General features: G+C 29.6%; 1 protein-coding gene across 1 annotated transcript in view; it reads right to left on the bottom strand.

The window, feature by feature from the left end:
* Nucleotides 1-12451, bottom strand: part of Vps51 (vacuolar protein sorting 51) — an 86102-nt gene extending 73651 nt beyond the window's left edge. The window contains exons 1-2 of the mRNA XM_075376232.1: nt 12263-12451; nt 2830-2964 (exon numbers count right to left, since the gene is read on the bottom strand). Of these exons, the coding sequence (XP_075232347.1) occupies nt 2830-2964; nt 12263-12364 (237 nt within the window). The 5' untranslated portion in view covers nt 12365-12451. The remainder of the gene's footprint in view (nt 1-2829; nt 2965-12262) is intronic.
* Between the last annotated feature and the right edge of the window lie 3482 nt (nt 12452-15933).

Genomic DNA, 15933 nt, shown 5'->3' with positions numbered 1-15933 from the left:
CCTCTTTCATTCCTTTTGCCCAGCCCGTATTCACCCACTATATTTCCTTCCTTGCCTTTTCCAATGCTTGCATTCCAATCTCCAACTATTATTAAATTTTCATCTCCTTTTACGTGTTTAATTGCTTCATCAATCTCTTTGTATACACACTCTACCTTATCATCATCATGGGCGCTTGTAGGCATATAGACGTTATCAATCGTTGTCGGTTTAGGTTTTGATTTTATCCTTATTACAATGATTCTATCGCTATGCGTTTTGAAATACTCCACTCTCCTCCCTATCTTCTTGTTCATCACGAAACCTACTCCTGCCTGCCCATTATTTGACGCTGAGTTAATTACTCTAAAATCACCTGACCAAAAGTCGCCTTCCTCTTCCCACCGAACCTCACTAATTCCTACTATATCCACATTTGTCCTACCCATTTCCCTTTTTAAATTTTCTAGCCTACCAACCTTTTTCAAGCTTCTAACATTCCACGCTCCGACTCGTAGAATGTTATTTTTTAATTTTCTGGTGACCCCTTCCTTAGTAGTCCCCACCCGGAGATCCGAACGGGGGACTATTTTACCTCCGGAATATTTTACCAAGGAAGGCGCCTCCATTATTGCTATGTGAAAATGCAGAGAGCCACATTTTCTTGGAAAAAAAGCAGCTGTAGTTTTCCATTGCTTTCAGCTGCGCAGTACTCAGAGGACTGAGTGATGTTGATACGGCCGTTTAAGTCGTCCTGACTCACGCCCCTAACAACTACTGAAAGAGCTGCTGCCCTCTTTCAGGAATCATTCCTTAGTCTGGCTCTCAACAGATACCTCTCCGATATGGTTGCACCTTCGGTCCAGCTTCTCTGTATCCCTGAGCACTCAAGCCCCCTCACCAACGGCAAGGTCTCATAATTCATAGAGGAGGATTATTTTTATAATTATTATTTTATTTTAAACTGATAAAAAAAAACAGAATTTACTGCCCATGTTTATAACTGTTTCTTTCACACAAATCTTAATTAATTTCCTATATTTCAAAAGTTAAACATAAAAGAATAGAAATAAGAAACCAATTACCAACCACCCATTATTACTTAAAATATCTCCATATGTCAATCATAAAAATGAAAACATCTTCAGTATCACTAAACAACAGAATGTTATACCCATCAAACTTTCGCCTAAACTTTCAAAATGTAGCAATTCTTGAATACTAAAGAAAGCAAATCATTTGCAATTTCTAACCACAGCGTGAAAATCCTCTCACATAGTTGTGTCAACAAGAAGGCTATATTTGCTTTACCAAGTAAAATAATAGTTAATCATGTGTAGAAACAGTCATCCATATTGTATAATTCTTTCTTAATAATTTTTAATGATTGATTAATAATAAAAATGATAAAAAGATGTTGAATTGATTGATGTCACCCCTCCAGGAATAATAAATTTGTCATGCCTTACAGTGATTAACAGATCCTCTTCATATTCTGGTATGACCTCTAAAACTACTTATTACAGCCTAGCAAGGCTACCTCCATAATTTCTCCGATTGATGCTCTAAAATTCACTTTGACAAATCTCGCCCAGGCTCATTTATTCTGCTATCCTTTTTTGGTGTTCATAAAATAAATACCAAATACAGATTTTCTTTATATAGTAAATATTTCTTTTAAAATGACAAGTAATTTTTACCTTTCTGCTATACTGTTAACAACCAAATAGTATTCCTTATTATACTCAAAAGTTCAGACTTGACCATCTGTACAGCAATATTTTCAATCACCATTCCTGATACCATAAAATTTTTTGTCACAAAATTCTTTGAGTCTATTCCCAAGCTAATCTGGTGAAAATATTTTCTTTTTGCAAATTGCATAACATTTTATAAAAATGTTAATTTTACTGCTTTGCTTTTTTGGAAGCCACTGCATGTCTGTTGTCTGTTTTTGAACAGAGATAAAATTTTAATAAAGAAATTATGGCAACCAGTTAAAAGTGGTTTTAAAATTATCCTGATAATTATTTAATTGGCTGGATAGCTTTTGTCCGATACATTTCTTTTAAAATTGCATATCAAAATGTCAAAAATTACATAAATTCACAATCATTACTTCTATTTCTAGTTAATTCACTTCTTTCCACATGAAATTTTCTATTGATTTTATTAGCAGTAATTCTTATTACTACTTTCCAGAATAATGCAGAATTACACTACACAAAATCTTCCAGCCAACGTGATTCCAAGTATTTTTCAATAAAAATCACTTTTAGGTAAAAGTAATGGAATATAATGCTGTTTTCAAGATGTTTTATTATGTAAACACATATTTTTTGAACATTCACTATCACTCCAGAAAAAAAATCTTCAAATAACTCAGAAGCCAGAAGAAGAATGCAGTCAGCAGACTACTGATAAATTCAAAGCACAGAGATATTTGCAAAGATATAATTGAATGGCAATAATAACCTGTATTTTATTAGTTCATCAATAGTTAATTTCTGCTTGTTATATAAGTAACCACACTGACCTTTACATGTTTCAATTTCAATTACTGATCTTTGAATAACTGTTTACATGATCCTTAGCAATTGAAAGATTTTGGGCATGCCAAAAAAATCACACAAACTATTTATTAAACACACATTCAACCACTGCTTTTTAACTATAGTTCACATGCTTTAATCTCAAGTAATGCTACTCCTTGGGATGTACCAACATTTAAAAAGTAACAATAATTTTATCAAATCATTTTAAAATTTTAATTATCACAGTATTTATACAAAAACAAAACAGTTTCCCACAAATATACATTAAAATAACCAAATAGCTAATAAAGCATACCTTTTTAATAGTGTCTGTAGCAGATATAAATTTATTATAATTTTCATAAACAAGGGTTTGCATCTCAGAGTGTAATGATTGAGTATCTCTAACAATCTCTGTTTCTTGATCCATTACTTGCTTTAAAGAATTCTCCTAAAAAATAAAAAAGCAAAAATTATAGCCACTTCTGTATGTATATATAGTAAAAACTACACTACAATAAAAAAATAATTTCTTAATTAATAAATGAAAAATAATAATGTCATAAACATGATTTAAGAAAGAAATTAACCACAGTTAAAACTTCTACTTAAGTATTACCTACATCTTTTCATCTAAAATATTATATAGATCTTTTTTATACTGCCTACGAGCTAACTTTAATTTTTAAATATGATACTTGCAGTCTATGCCACTTAAGATCATCAATTTAAATGAAGTATTAAAATTTTCTAAAAATACATTCATGATAAAAATTAAAAAATCAACAGAATTTGGTAAAAACATAAAAATTTATTTTTTAATTAGTACAAGTAAAAGTTTGCATTTTTTATGCAAATTTTTGAAATTTTAACTTTAAACAACCAGCAAAAAAAAAAAAAAAAAACGGGCACAGATGACAATTTATAATTCTGTAAATTATTAACCACAATTTTTGCAGTTCCATTACAGTTTTAATGAATAACAATCATTGTGGAAGAATTACAAACATTATTTCACATGACATAGAAATTTGGTTAATTGTAAATGTAGGAAATATTTTTTTAATCATAATGATCCATAACTTCTAAAATTTATACTTGCAATGATTTAAACAAAACAATTAACATTTTAAAAGCAAACATCATGTAAACAACTGTAAAGAAATAAAAACATATTGCTTGTCATACTGGAAAAGATACCTTGTCACAACTTCAACTTAATAACTGTAGATACTGTACATACGGCTCTTATCAGTAAACTACTTCATGTGCTGTAACTTAAAAATAAGACAAAATTATCTTTTAATCTTAATAATGTCAGATTATTAAGATTATAATTAAACTATTGTATAATTCTTTCAAATATTCAATGTTGGCAACAAAGAGTTTGAAAAAAATACAAACTAATTTGTAAAAAAGAAATATAATTAATTATAAATTCTCTAACAAATAAAATCAGTTAACATTTTTTTAAATCAATAAATTCAAGAAATAAAACTTTTATATGTAATAATTTCACAGCAACATAAAAGAAAAATTATCCTCAAGGTCAATAGTCCTTAAAAACAAAAAATTTAGAACTGAGTATCTACAAGGCTTTACGGAACAAAAAGAAATAATGACAAATGCAATCACAGTTATCGATATGTATTTTGAACAAATTATGCTCATATATTAAGGATCGTTTTTTAATTGCTCCAGGAAATTTAAAATAAAAACATTATTTAACAACAGCAATGAATGCTTTTATTATAATGTAATTTCACGCAAACCTCACAAGTCAGAAATAATATTGAGATTCCATGTGTATCATTTTTAATACATTTCACATCAGCTTCTAAATCTACAAGTGTCAAAATTGATGCACATATTTTTAATTATTGAGGCCAAGGCAGAGTGATCTAAACAATTTTCTGAAGCTAGTGAACATCCTAAAGGGTAAAATATTCTAGATATGATATTACAACCACTTAGCCAGATATCTAACTAGGTGCTACCTGAACAGGTTTATCAGGACTAAACAGGGATTATGGAATGTAATGAAAATAGCATTCTTCCAGTCAGAGAACTGAATTTTAAATGATGGGGTTGGCTGTAAACCAACAACGATTGTTAACGTCTATATGCCTACAAGCGCCCATGATGATGATGATGAGTTAGTGTGTATGTAGAAATTGACAAAGCAATTAAACATATAAAAGGAGATGAAAATTTAATAATAGTTGGAGATTGGAATCTTTAGGCTGAGATTTGGAACTTAGGTGGAACAAAGAGAAATGGTAGAAAACCTTGGTTTTCAGACGATATATTGCAGCTGATGAATGAATGTAGAAAATATAAGAATGCTAGTAATATAAGAAAGTAAAAGTACTATCGATAATTAAGAAATACTATAAACAGAAAGTGCAAACTAGCGAAAGAAGAGTGGATTGAAGAAAAGTTTTCAGAAGTGGAAAGAGAAATGAACGTTGGTGGAGATGAGGCATACAGAAAAGTTAAGGAAAATTTTGGGGTACATAAATTAAAATCTAATAATGTGTTAAACAAAGATGGTACACCAATATATAATACAAAAGGCAAAGTCGATAGGTGGGTGGAATATATTGAAGAGTATACAGAGGAAATGAATTAGAAAATGGTGTTATAGAGGAAGAAGAGGAAGTCGAAGAGGATGAAAGGGGAGAAACAATACTGAGATCTGAATTTAAGAGAGCATTAAAAGATTTTAATGGCAGAAAGGCTCCTGGAATAGACGGAATACCTGTAGAATTACTGTGAAGTACAGGTGAGGAAGCGACTGATACATTATGCAAACTTTGTGTAATATTTATGAAAAGGGGAAGTTCCGTCAGACTTCAAAAAGAGGGTTATAGTCATGATACCAAAGAAAGCAGGAGCAGATAAATGTAAAGAATACAGAACAATTAGCTTAACTAGCCATGCATCAAAAATCTTAACTAGAATTCTGTACAGAAAAATTGAGAGGAGAATGGAAGAGGTGTTAGAAGACAAATTTGGTTTCAGGAAAAGTATCGAGACAAGGAAAGCAATTTTAGCACTCAGATTAATAGTAGAAGGAATATTAAAGAAAAGCAAACCAACATACTTGGCATTTATAGACCTAAAAAGGCATTCGATAATGTAGACTGGAATAAAATGTTCAGCATTTATAAAAAATAGGGTTCAAATACAGAAATAGAAGAACGACTGATAATATTTATAGGAACCAAGTAATAATTGAAGAACATAAGAAAGAAGGCGTAATAAGAAAGAGACTCTGACAAGGATGTTCCCTATCCCCGTTACTTTTTAATCTTTATATAGAACTAGCAGTTAATGATGTTAACGAACAATTTAGATCCGGAGTAACAGTACAAGGTGAAAAGATAAAGATACTACGATTTGCTGATGATATAGTAATTCTAGCTGAGAGTAAAAAGGATTTAGAAGGAACAATGAACACCATGGATGAAGTCCTACACAAGAACTACCACATGAAAATAAACAAGAACAAAACGAAAATAATGAAATGTAATAGAAATAACGAAGATGAACCACTGAATGTAATAATAGGAAGAGAAAATATTATGGAGGTAGAAGGAATTTGTTATTTGGGAAGTAGAATTAATAAAGATGGATGAAGCAGGAGCGATATAAAATGCTGAATAGCACAGGAGAAACAAGCACAAGAAATATAATTTGTTTACATCAAAAATTAATTTAAACGTAAGGAAAAGATTTTTGAAAGTATATGTTTGGAGCGTAGCTTTATATGGAAGTGAAACTTGGACGATCGGAGTACCTGAGAAGAAAAGATTACAAGCTTTTGAAATGTGGTGCTATAGGAGAATGTTAAAATCAGATGGGTGGATAAAGTGACAGATGAAGAGGTTTAGAGCAAATAGATGAAGAAAGAAGCATTTGGAAAAATACAGTTAAAAGAAGAGACAGACTTATAGGCCACATATTAAAGCGTCCTGGAATAGTTGCTTTAATATTGGATGGACAGATAGAAGGAAAGAATTGTGCAGGCAGGCAACATTTGGAATATATAAGACAAATTGTTAGGGGTGTAGGATGTGGGAGGTATACCAAAATCAAACAACTGGCATTAGATTGGGAATCTTGGAGAGCTGCATCAAACCAATTAAATGACTGAAAACAAAAACAAAAAAATTAGGAAAATTTAAAATACATCACAAAATGTTATCAAATGTAGGTTGATACACCATTTCTACCTTTGAGTTAGACACAGTCATAAGTTACACCTTTAATAAATTTTTAAATAGATTGGTGAGACAGAATTAAAACACAGGGAAAGAAAGAATTACAAAACTTCCCCTCATTAAAAGGAAAAATTTACAAAAGAATGTCCTATTTTTTTGTTGATAATATGATCTTCCTTACATTTCTGGTGTTAATGATGCAGTCACAGTCAAGAATGACCACTTGAATACCACTTCACTCAAAAGAACTGACGGAGAAGTTTAAATTGTTATAAGTATTTTAAAAGATTCCTAACTCTCTAAATAAAGTGAGACAGTCTCTCTCCTAATTACAAGCAATAAGGCATACAAAACCCTCAAGGCCTTCTATAAACACATTCAGGTTTGATACAGGTTATTAAAACTAACCCAAACATGTAATAGCATAATTCAATTTAGAGTGGATTAATGAAAAGTTAATTTGGGACATAAATACTTTATAATAAAAATTACATAATAATGAACATGAATATTTCTTTAGTTGTTGAATGTGGGATAACCATACAAGATTGTCGCCAACCACAAAACCCAAATATTTAACCTGATAGACTGTTTCCATACACTACAGTCACAGCTACCAACAGAACTACAGTTTACTTTATAATAGAAAGAGGTATCAAAATTAAAAGGTCAAGATTAAGACACGCTGTTTTTGCTTTGTTAAGGAATAATTTATCATAACTTAACCACAATACAAAGAATGAGGGCCAGATTATATAACAAGCAGAAACTGATCTGAGTTGAATGATCCATAATGAACTGTCAATGCTGAGTGCCTAAAAATTTGAGTATATACATCATTAATTAAAATTGAAAAAATAGTTAAAACAAAAGCTGTAAGGACCCAAAACCAAGCTGTAAAACCGTATATGATAACTATTGCAATGTGCTCATTAAACCACCAACCTCAACCTGAGATTTTCATGAAAGATAAGAGTGAAACCACTGAAACCAGCCTTCTAATTTTTCTAATTCCTAACATTTTTGGCAGATCCAATTTTTTTAGCAGTATAATCTGATAACTGTATCAAAGGCTTTCATGATGTCAAGAAAGAACTACTAACCCTTTAACCCTCTTGAAATAATCATTATTAACATTTGACTAAATTATATTTAGAAAAAATACATCAACTCAGAACTAAGCTTCTTAAAAAAAAAATAATAAATTCAGAAAACAATTTTTACACCGTGGATGTGGTGAAAAAACTTTCCACCACATCCACTTCACCATCAATACTCTTCCCATTTTACAGAAGACTTATCTATTACTGACTAGATCTAACTCTACTAGTTATGTTATTTTCATTTTTCACTGTTTCTTAGTATCACCCCTTACAGATTAAAATAAGTTTAATAGGTAGACTTAGCTACTTACTTAATTTATTTTACTGTTTAACCTATTTATTTAATCTTTTAAAAAATTTAATTGTTTCCTTAATCTACAATCACTGGGATTTCATGAAATTTGTTTGTAATATACACCCTAATAGTCTGATATACTCTAATTTATTCAGGGCTTCAACTTTCTTTTTTATGATTAATAGCTTTAAATACCAATCTATAGGTTGCCAGTGTTAGAGAAAGCAATTACTGAGAAAAGGTTTTAAAGGTAATATTGGTATTACCATTAAAAAAAACTGAAACCCATTCATTCATCTCCAGTATATAATTTGATTTCTCAAAAGTACGAGAGAAATAAATGTAGGCTTTTCAGTATGAAGATTAAAATTTATCAAACATAAATGCAGAAGCAGAATGTACGAGTAAAAGAAACAATATTAAGGGAAACACATGAAGATCTTGAAAGTAAAAAATTAACCTACAAAATAATTCACAATTCAGAAGATAATAATGAAAATTATTTGAGCACATATTATATTGTGTATGTTAGATGGAGATGCAGAATTCAAGGTTTTTTTTTAAATCTTTTAAGTGTTATTTAAAAATTCATCAACAGTGTAATGTTGTTTCTGTAAAAGAAATTTCTTTAACTGTATTTTAAATAGATTGGTGGGAAAATTGTTTAATTGCTTGGTATTTTATTAAAAATGCCAATGGAAGCAAATTGCAGCATTTTCTAAGCTGAAATATTGTAGCTGTATGGAGGCAGTTCTGTTGTCTGTTTCAATAGAGGTGGATATTTTTAATTTTTAAGAACAAATGACTATTATTTTTTTTCAAACACTCCACATTCATAAATAAAAACACATGGATAAGTTAACAATTTTCATTTTCTGAATATGGTCTGCATGATTCAAACTGAGGGTGTCAAACAATGATCTGACAACCAATTTTTGAATCTTGAAAACCTCTTGACCTTTTTGAGGGAGTCCCAAAAGATGATATATTTCAGGCTGGAGTATGCATAAGCATAATAAATATTTAATAATAATAAGCTTAGTATTTTATTTAAAGGCTTCAAAGCAAAACAGTATGATTTGCTTTTGTTACAAAAGAAATCTGTTTAATCATCCAACAGTATCTGTCATTTAATAAAACACTCAGAAATTTTGCTTCATGAGTAAAAAACTGTTATTATTAATGGGGGTGCTGTTTACATATGTTTACATAACCTACCTGAGAGGCATAATACAATGGCTGAATGTTAAGGTTAAGATGGTTACATTTCATCCAGTGAATAACTTTTTGAATTGCTGATGTAGAATGTTTAATTATCTATTTTTGGGTACAGATATGGTTGTGTCATCTGTGATTTAAGCTGGTTGGTAAGTATGACTTTAACTAATTGTAAGCAGCTCCTCTGATGCCATAGCTGCTAAGTTTTTTCATCAGCAAAAATTCAAACACAATTGAAATTGCAAAAAATTTTAAATATGTTCTTTTTGTTATCTATGATATTTTGTAAAAATCTGGGAAAAAGCTGTCATTGGGCAATTTTTTTTTTCTAAAACCACTGTGAAAATGTTCATGCTTTTTAAAAAAATACTAAAAGTCTTCTTTTAATATTTTTTTCAAAAATTTAAGAAAATAGGGAATAAATAAAACTTAGTCCTTATTTAGTAAATTAATATTAATCAATTGCTAAACCTTTCTTAAAAGAAGGAGAATAACAACAAAGATCTTAAGGAAGTTGGAAAGTACTCCATTGTTAAAAGATTACTTAATTAAATTTGTAAGAGGGACAGCAATAGCATCTATGACTCGTTTTAAGCTGGCATTTACTTTTTACAATTAAAATACAAATTTTAACTTCCTACGTTTCAACCAGTAACAAAAATATTGATTCATCAACAAAACCATTCAAGGCGACTTTCATCTACGAATATGATAACTTTCAATTTTATTAAAAAGGTGGTCTTTAGTAAAGACTAAGATTCCCATGTTTTGTGAGCAACTGTATAAAAAGATTCAAGCAAGTTTGAAATTACTAAGCTCAAAAATGGCTTCTATATCTGTCAGCCAGTATTGTGAAAAAATTCAAAATTTTGTGATTTGTTGAAAATAAATTTTTCAATTTCTTCATGGCAAATAAATATTTATATGGAAAATGTTATTAGTGCAGTAAATGTTTTTTGGGGCGGAGGAATCAGAATCTGAAATATGTAAAGAATTTATGAGAAGAATTGTTTCAAGACAGAAAATAAGAACAAAAATCCTTCCTCAGAATTTCCAATGACAAAGCTTTACCCAGACCTGCTTTACCGCCTGAATTTAAATGCGTTCCATGACATAAGGTGCATAAGAAACGTATTTAGAACTATAAAAGAGCAATGCAACATCACACCAATATGCCTCTATATGCATCCATTCACTTTCCTTCAGGCTGCTTCTACCACCAGAATGTAAAAATCACAAAACAAAGTGTTTGTCAAGGTCAGTGAAATTCATATTTCATTCAGAATATGTCCACAATAACTTGTTACTCACCTCACTATTAACAAATTAGGTAAAAAACACACATTTAAAACGTATAGAAATCATCAAATATACTTAAAACAAATCTTAACTATTCCTCACAAGACAAACAAACAATTTTCATATGCACTTTACAATTGTTTCTCTTTATTCTTGATTTCAATGAACTGTATTTAAAAGTTGCATGTAGTGGTTATTTTCTAGGTAATAAGTAACCCATTTCTATTAGTTGATTTTCAAAATTTGATTCTTTAGTATTTTGTATAATGCTCTTAGTCTACATGTAAATGATAAATAAAATTATAGAATTAAACGATTTTTTGCTCTTTTAAAATTTGATGATGTTGCCAACACTGAGAAAACTGATTAATTTATGTATCGACGTCATATAATTATAAAAGCAGCAGCTAATGGTTGAAATTTTCAATCGGTGTGGCTGTTAAAATGTTTTCTTTAACAAATGTAAAATTCAAGACAGAAGAAAAAATGAAAAGAATTAAATTTGATTTAGTTAATTTGCAAACTTGATCTTATTAATAGGTGTAATTTTCAGTTTTGGTATTCTATAATATTAAAAACTGAGTAAAATTTTACTGAATTCTTAATAAATATAGCCTACAAATTTTCAGATACATTATTTTTTGTAACTATTAGCATAAAAAATGATGTACACAAATATATTTTCTTTTTTTTTGCCAATATTAGCCAGGAAGTACTTAATATATACATGTGTTTTGCTAGATTGAGAATTCTTTCCTCTTTGGAAATGTTTTTGGTATCAGAAAGTTATACAAATAATCTAGAACTTCCCAAATAAACAAGTGTACATCAAATATGAATATTTTTAATACATGAACAAATGTACAGTATCTTAAAAATAACATATGAAATCTAAGGTTATTCCTTGTTTGTACGGTTGAAGTGATGAGTGACTCCCATCTTAATATTTGTTTTACAACCTGTGTTTTCCTCTTATATAATGCTAATTTGCAAACATACTTTTTTTATATTCAATGCTACTACTATGTACATCCAATATTGGTGTACAAAAATATGCAGGGACAGTTTTGTTTTGTTAGTATGAGGACAATTAAAAAAAAAAGTTTTTTATTAAGAAAGACACAATAATATTCTTTCCTAGAAATATTGATAGTTTTGTTCCCTATCTTAGAATAATGTTCATAAATGTGAATGGGTAACCATTAAACTACACTGTTTTACTGGATTACATCTTTATTGCAGTTTCTGACTGACAAAGGTGAGTGCATAACAAAAGATAAATTTAATAATGGTTAAATAAAGATTATTAAAAATAACTTCATAGAAATGAAGTTATTTACGCTAACCTGCTAATAAAAACTGACGTTAAAACGTTAATTTTACTTTATTAAAATTTATTCCTTTAACCAATTGCTTGACATATCTGGTAAAACCAGATCTGTTATATTTATGATGGTAAAAAGAAATACTACATCTCGCAAATATTAGGTATTATAACAGTAAACACTTCAAATACGTGTTAATATAAAGTAAATTTACAATATAAAAACAAAGATCTAATTTAAGGTTAGAGTACCCTTCTTTTAACCCGAATAATGATTCTATTACCTTCAGCATTTTTTGTAAGTACATATCTGGATTAAAGTACTGCCCATTAATATCATAAGGATTTCCAAGGGGCTTCATTTTACTTTCTTCTTTAATTGACATTTTAAAATTATTTACAATCAATCAATCAGGTTGAATACGAAAACAGTTTCACATTACTGCATAATCGATATATTCGTTCCAATTATAATCGACAGTCGGTTGTAGTCTGTGTACCACGGCAGTTTAGATCCCGTTAACATATGTTCTTTACAGAGTTGGATTAAAGATTCTTTTTCAGGAATCGATTCTTTCGATTCGATTCTCAGAAAGGTTCGTAAAAAAGAATCGATCGTCCGATTCAATGATTCTTTTCCTTGCCATCTCTACGAGTATGTAAACTCTAATGCGCATGCTCTCTTTCTCTTCACATGTTTAGCGGTTCATCTCTCTTCACACTCCTGTTCGTCTCAATTGAAGCATATCTACAAAATCTTCGATTTTTTTCTTATTCGACTCCTTAAGTAAATATCTGATTCTTTTTCGGTTCAGTACGATTTTTAGTAAACTTAGTACTTTATATTTTTAGTAGCCTATCACTTCTAATATGCATGCTCTATTCTCTTCATCTATCAAACGATTCTCCTTATTTCATCTCTTATTCGATTCCTTAACAAAAACAAGCTTATATCAACAAACCTCATCGATAAAAAGAGATGGTAAATTTTAAACTGTTACACACAAATTCTATATGGCATCTTTATTCTTTTAATTTCATTCGGGTAGAAGCTATGTTGCACAACATTAATTACTGTTGTTCTTTTAGCACATATTGTCATGCTCAAGATATATTTTACAATTATCGATTCTGTTTTTATGGTGCATAATCTTTGCTTATTTTATTTAAAGTTGTGTTTTTAGTTTGTTTATATTTTTTATTTGGGCCAACACAATTTCGTAAGTTTTTCCTTTAAGTAATCAGAAGCCGATTTTTTCTAAATGGTTTATTGGTAAATCATTAGTTTTTATATAAGTAGATATACTGTAAGTATTTTTTATAAAAGAATATTTTGTTTTTAAAATTGTAAACATGAGCTGCAGAAAAAGAAGTCACATCTGGACTTGCTTTTTTGAAGCAAGCCCTGGCAAAGCCCTGTGTAATCTTTGCTGTAGTTCAGTATTCTATGCCGGTGGGATGACTAGTAATCTATCTAGTCATATTAAAGTTAAACACCCAGGAGTTGATATTTCAGAACAAAAAATTCATTGTCCTTCTAATTATCATACTTCAGAAACGCATTACAATTCAAATCCTACATCTATTGCATTGAATCAAATGAATCGCAGCAATTAGCCCTTAAATTAACAAACCTTGTTGAATCGTCTTACCCTCAAAGTAAAAGCCGAGTGTTAGATATTCAACTAATTAGGTTAAAACTAAAGAATATCAACCTATTTCACTCACTGAAAATGAAGAATTCAAGAAGTTTGTTCACATGTTTCCTTGTCGGAAAACAATTGCAACTAGTTTAATTTTACAATTATATGATAGAATTTCTTGTGAGATTCGTAAGTCATTGTATAATATAGAACCATGCACAATAACCACTGACAGTTGGACATCAGTTTCAAATAATAATTATATGGCCATAACTGTCCATTTAATTGATTATGATTGTAATTTAAAAACCCAGTTACTTACTTTATGGCTATCTGTAGTCAACATTCGGCTGAAAACATTGTCATTGAATTGCAAGGTAAATTCAATGAATGGGCTATTGCTGACAAAGTATGAGCAGTTGTTAGTGACAATGCAGCAAATTTAAAAGTCGCTATTCACAATTGTCAGCCACGCCATATTCCTTGCTTAGTGCATAGAATTAATTTAATTGTCCAAGCAGCAGTATTAGAAATAAAAACAATTGTAGTAAAATCAAAGGCAATTGTTGAATTTTTTAAACGAAGTTCTCATGCTGCCTCCAAACTGCAAAACATACAGCGACAAATGAATTTTAAAGAATTAAAATTAAAACAGGAAATGCCTAGCGATGGAACTCACTCCTGCACATGTTTAATAGATCATTAGAAACAAAAGGAAACTAATTTCGACTATCGCTTTGGTGAATCCACTACTTAATATTGTTACATTCGATAAGTGGACATTATAGATGAAATGTGTAAATTACTGAAATGTTTGAAGAGATAACTAAGTTCTCAAAAAACTGTCACTATTTCAAAAATCTGTTTACTGGCGCGAGCGATAACAAGACATGAACTTAAGATTAAATCTTCTCAAAATTCTGAAATTGTTAAAGTAATTAAATGATTACTACCACAATTAATCTGAAATATTACATCTTTTATTTGTTATAAAATTATCTAGTTCTGTAGCAATCAATAGAGTATTGCACTTTAGGCAAAACATGAGCTTCCATATAATAAGTTATAATGCTCATAAAATGTACAAATTATTGTGTTACTTAATAATAAAAATCTCATACATTATAAGGTAGCCACAATGATTAAATATTGTTTTAAACCTACAATAATAATATATATATTTAATAAATTAACTGCAGAGCATTTTATTTTTTGTTCCTATATGAATATGAATCACTCTTACAAATTAAGTTTTAGTGTTCTTTTCATTGTTTAAGTTAATATTTCTATACAGCATTCCTCCAGTGATATATATTACCTTAATTCTGTTAATTTTCTTTATTTTCTGAAAGGGCAAATGATGTACATCAGAATTACTTTGTTGTTTAGAAAGGTAACTAAGATCTTCAATAAGCAAGAAAAAGCGAAACAAAAAATATGAGACTGAAGCAGTGTTAAAAAATCACAAGTTTTAAGATGAACTGGGGATAGGGAAGCTTTTTACAAAATCCTGTAAAAAGAATTAGGTTGGTGAATCACATGAGGTTAATTTAATATTAACCTCATAATATTATAAGTAAAATATTCCCGCTTATTAAATTGAAGAGAATTATTGAAAGGACAGATACTAAAATTTAAGAAAATCTACACTCATATTAATAGTTTTTAAATGAATCTGGAAAAATATTTTTAAAAAATCAGGCTGCGATTTCACTAGTTGGTGTAAAAAAAATTTGTTAATATTCTAAACAATTCACTATTGAATAAGAGCATTAACTAAGCTTAAATTGATTAAAATGGTCTTCAAGAAATCCCCTGTCCAACAATGTAATATTTTGCATGGAAAACATTACGCACATTAACATATTGCAGAATCTAATGCAACAATTTGGTTCAAGTTGGCTGAAAATTCAAGATTCTAGAGATTAAATATAGAGTACCTTAAATATTAAGAGTACTTTTTTGTTTACTTTTGTAATTAATAAATAAACTACAAGGGAAAACAAGCAAATATGTCACCTATTTAACACGGAATAACAGAAAAAAGTAGTGAATAGTTCCCAAAGATGTCAGTACAATTTAGCTTAATGATATTTAGTTAGCAGTCAATAGGTAACGTGTGCTTGAATGTGCAGCTCAGTTTGAAAGTGGTGAATGCACTCAAGGAGTGAATGTTAGAACATATGTGGTTTTGTACTCTCACAAACTAATTTAAGTTTTGTGTGGTTATAGACCCCAAATAAATGCTGATTGTGTAAGGTCATAATAATTGTTTTGAAATTACTGCTTTTGAATTTATGTAATATGTACAT

This window comes from Lycorma delicatula, chromosome 1 (assembly GCF_047948215.1).
Source record: "Lycorma delicatula isolate Av1 chromosome 1, ASM4794821v1, whole genome shotgun sequence".
NCBI classification, from domain to species: Eukaryota; Metazoa; Arthropoda; class Insecta; order Hemiptera; family Fulgoridae; genus Lycorma; species Lycorma delicatula.
This window is presented reverse-complemented; position numbering and strand designations above follow the sequence as displayed.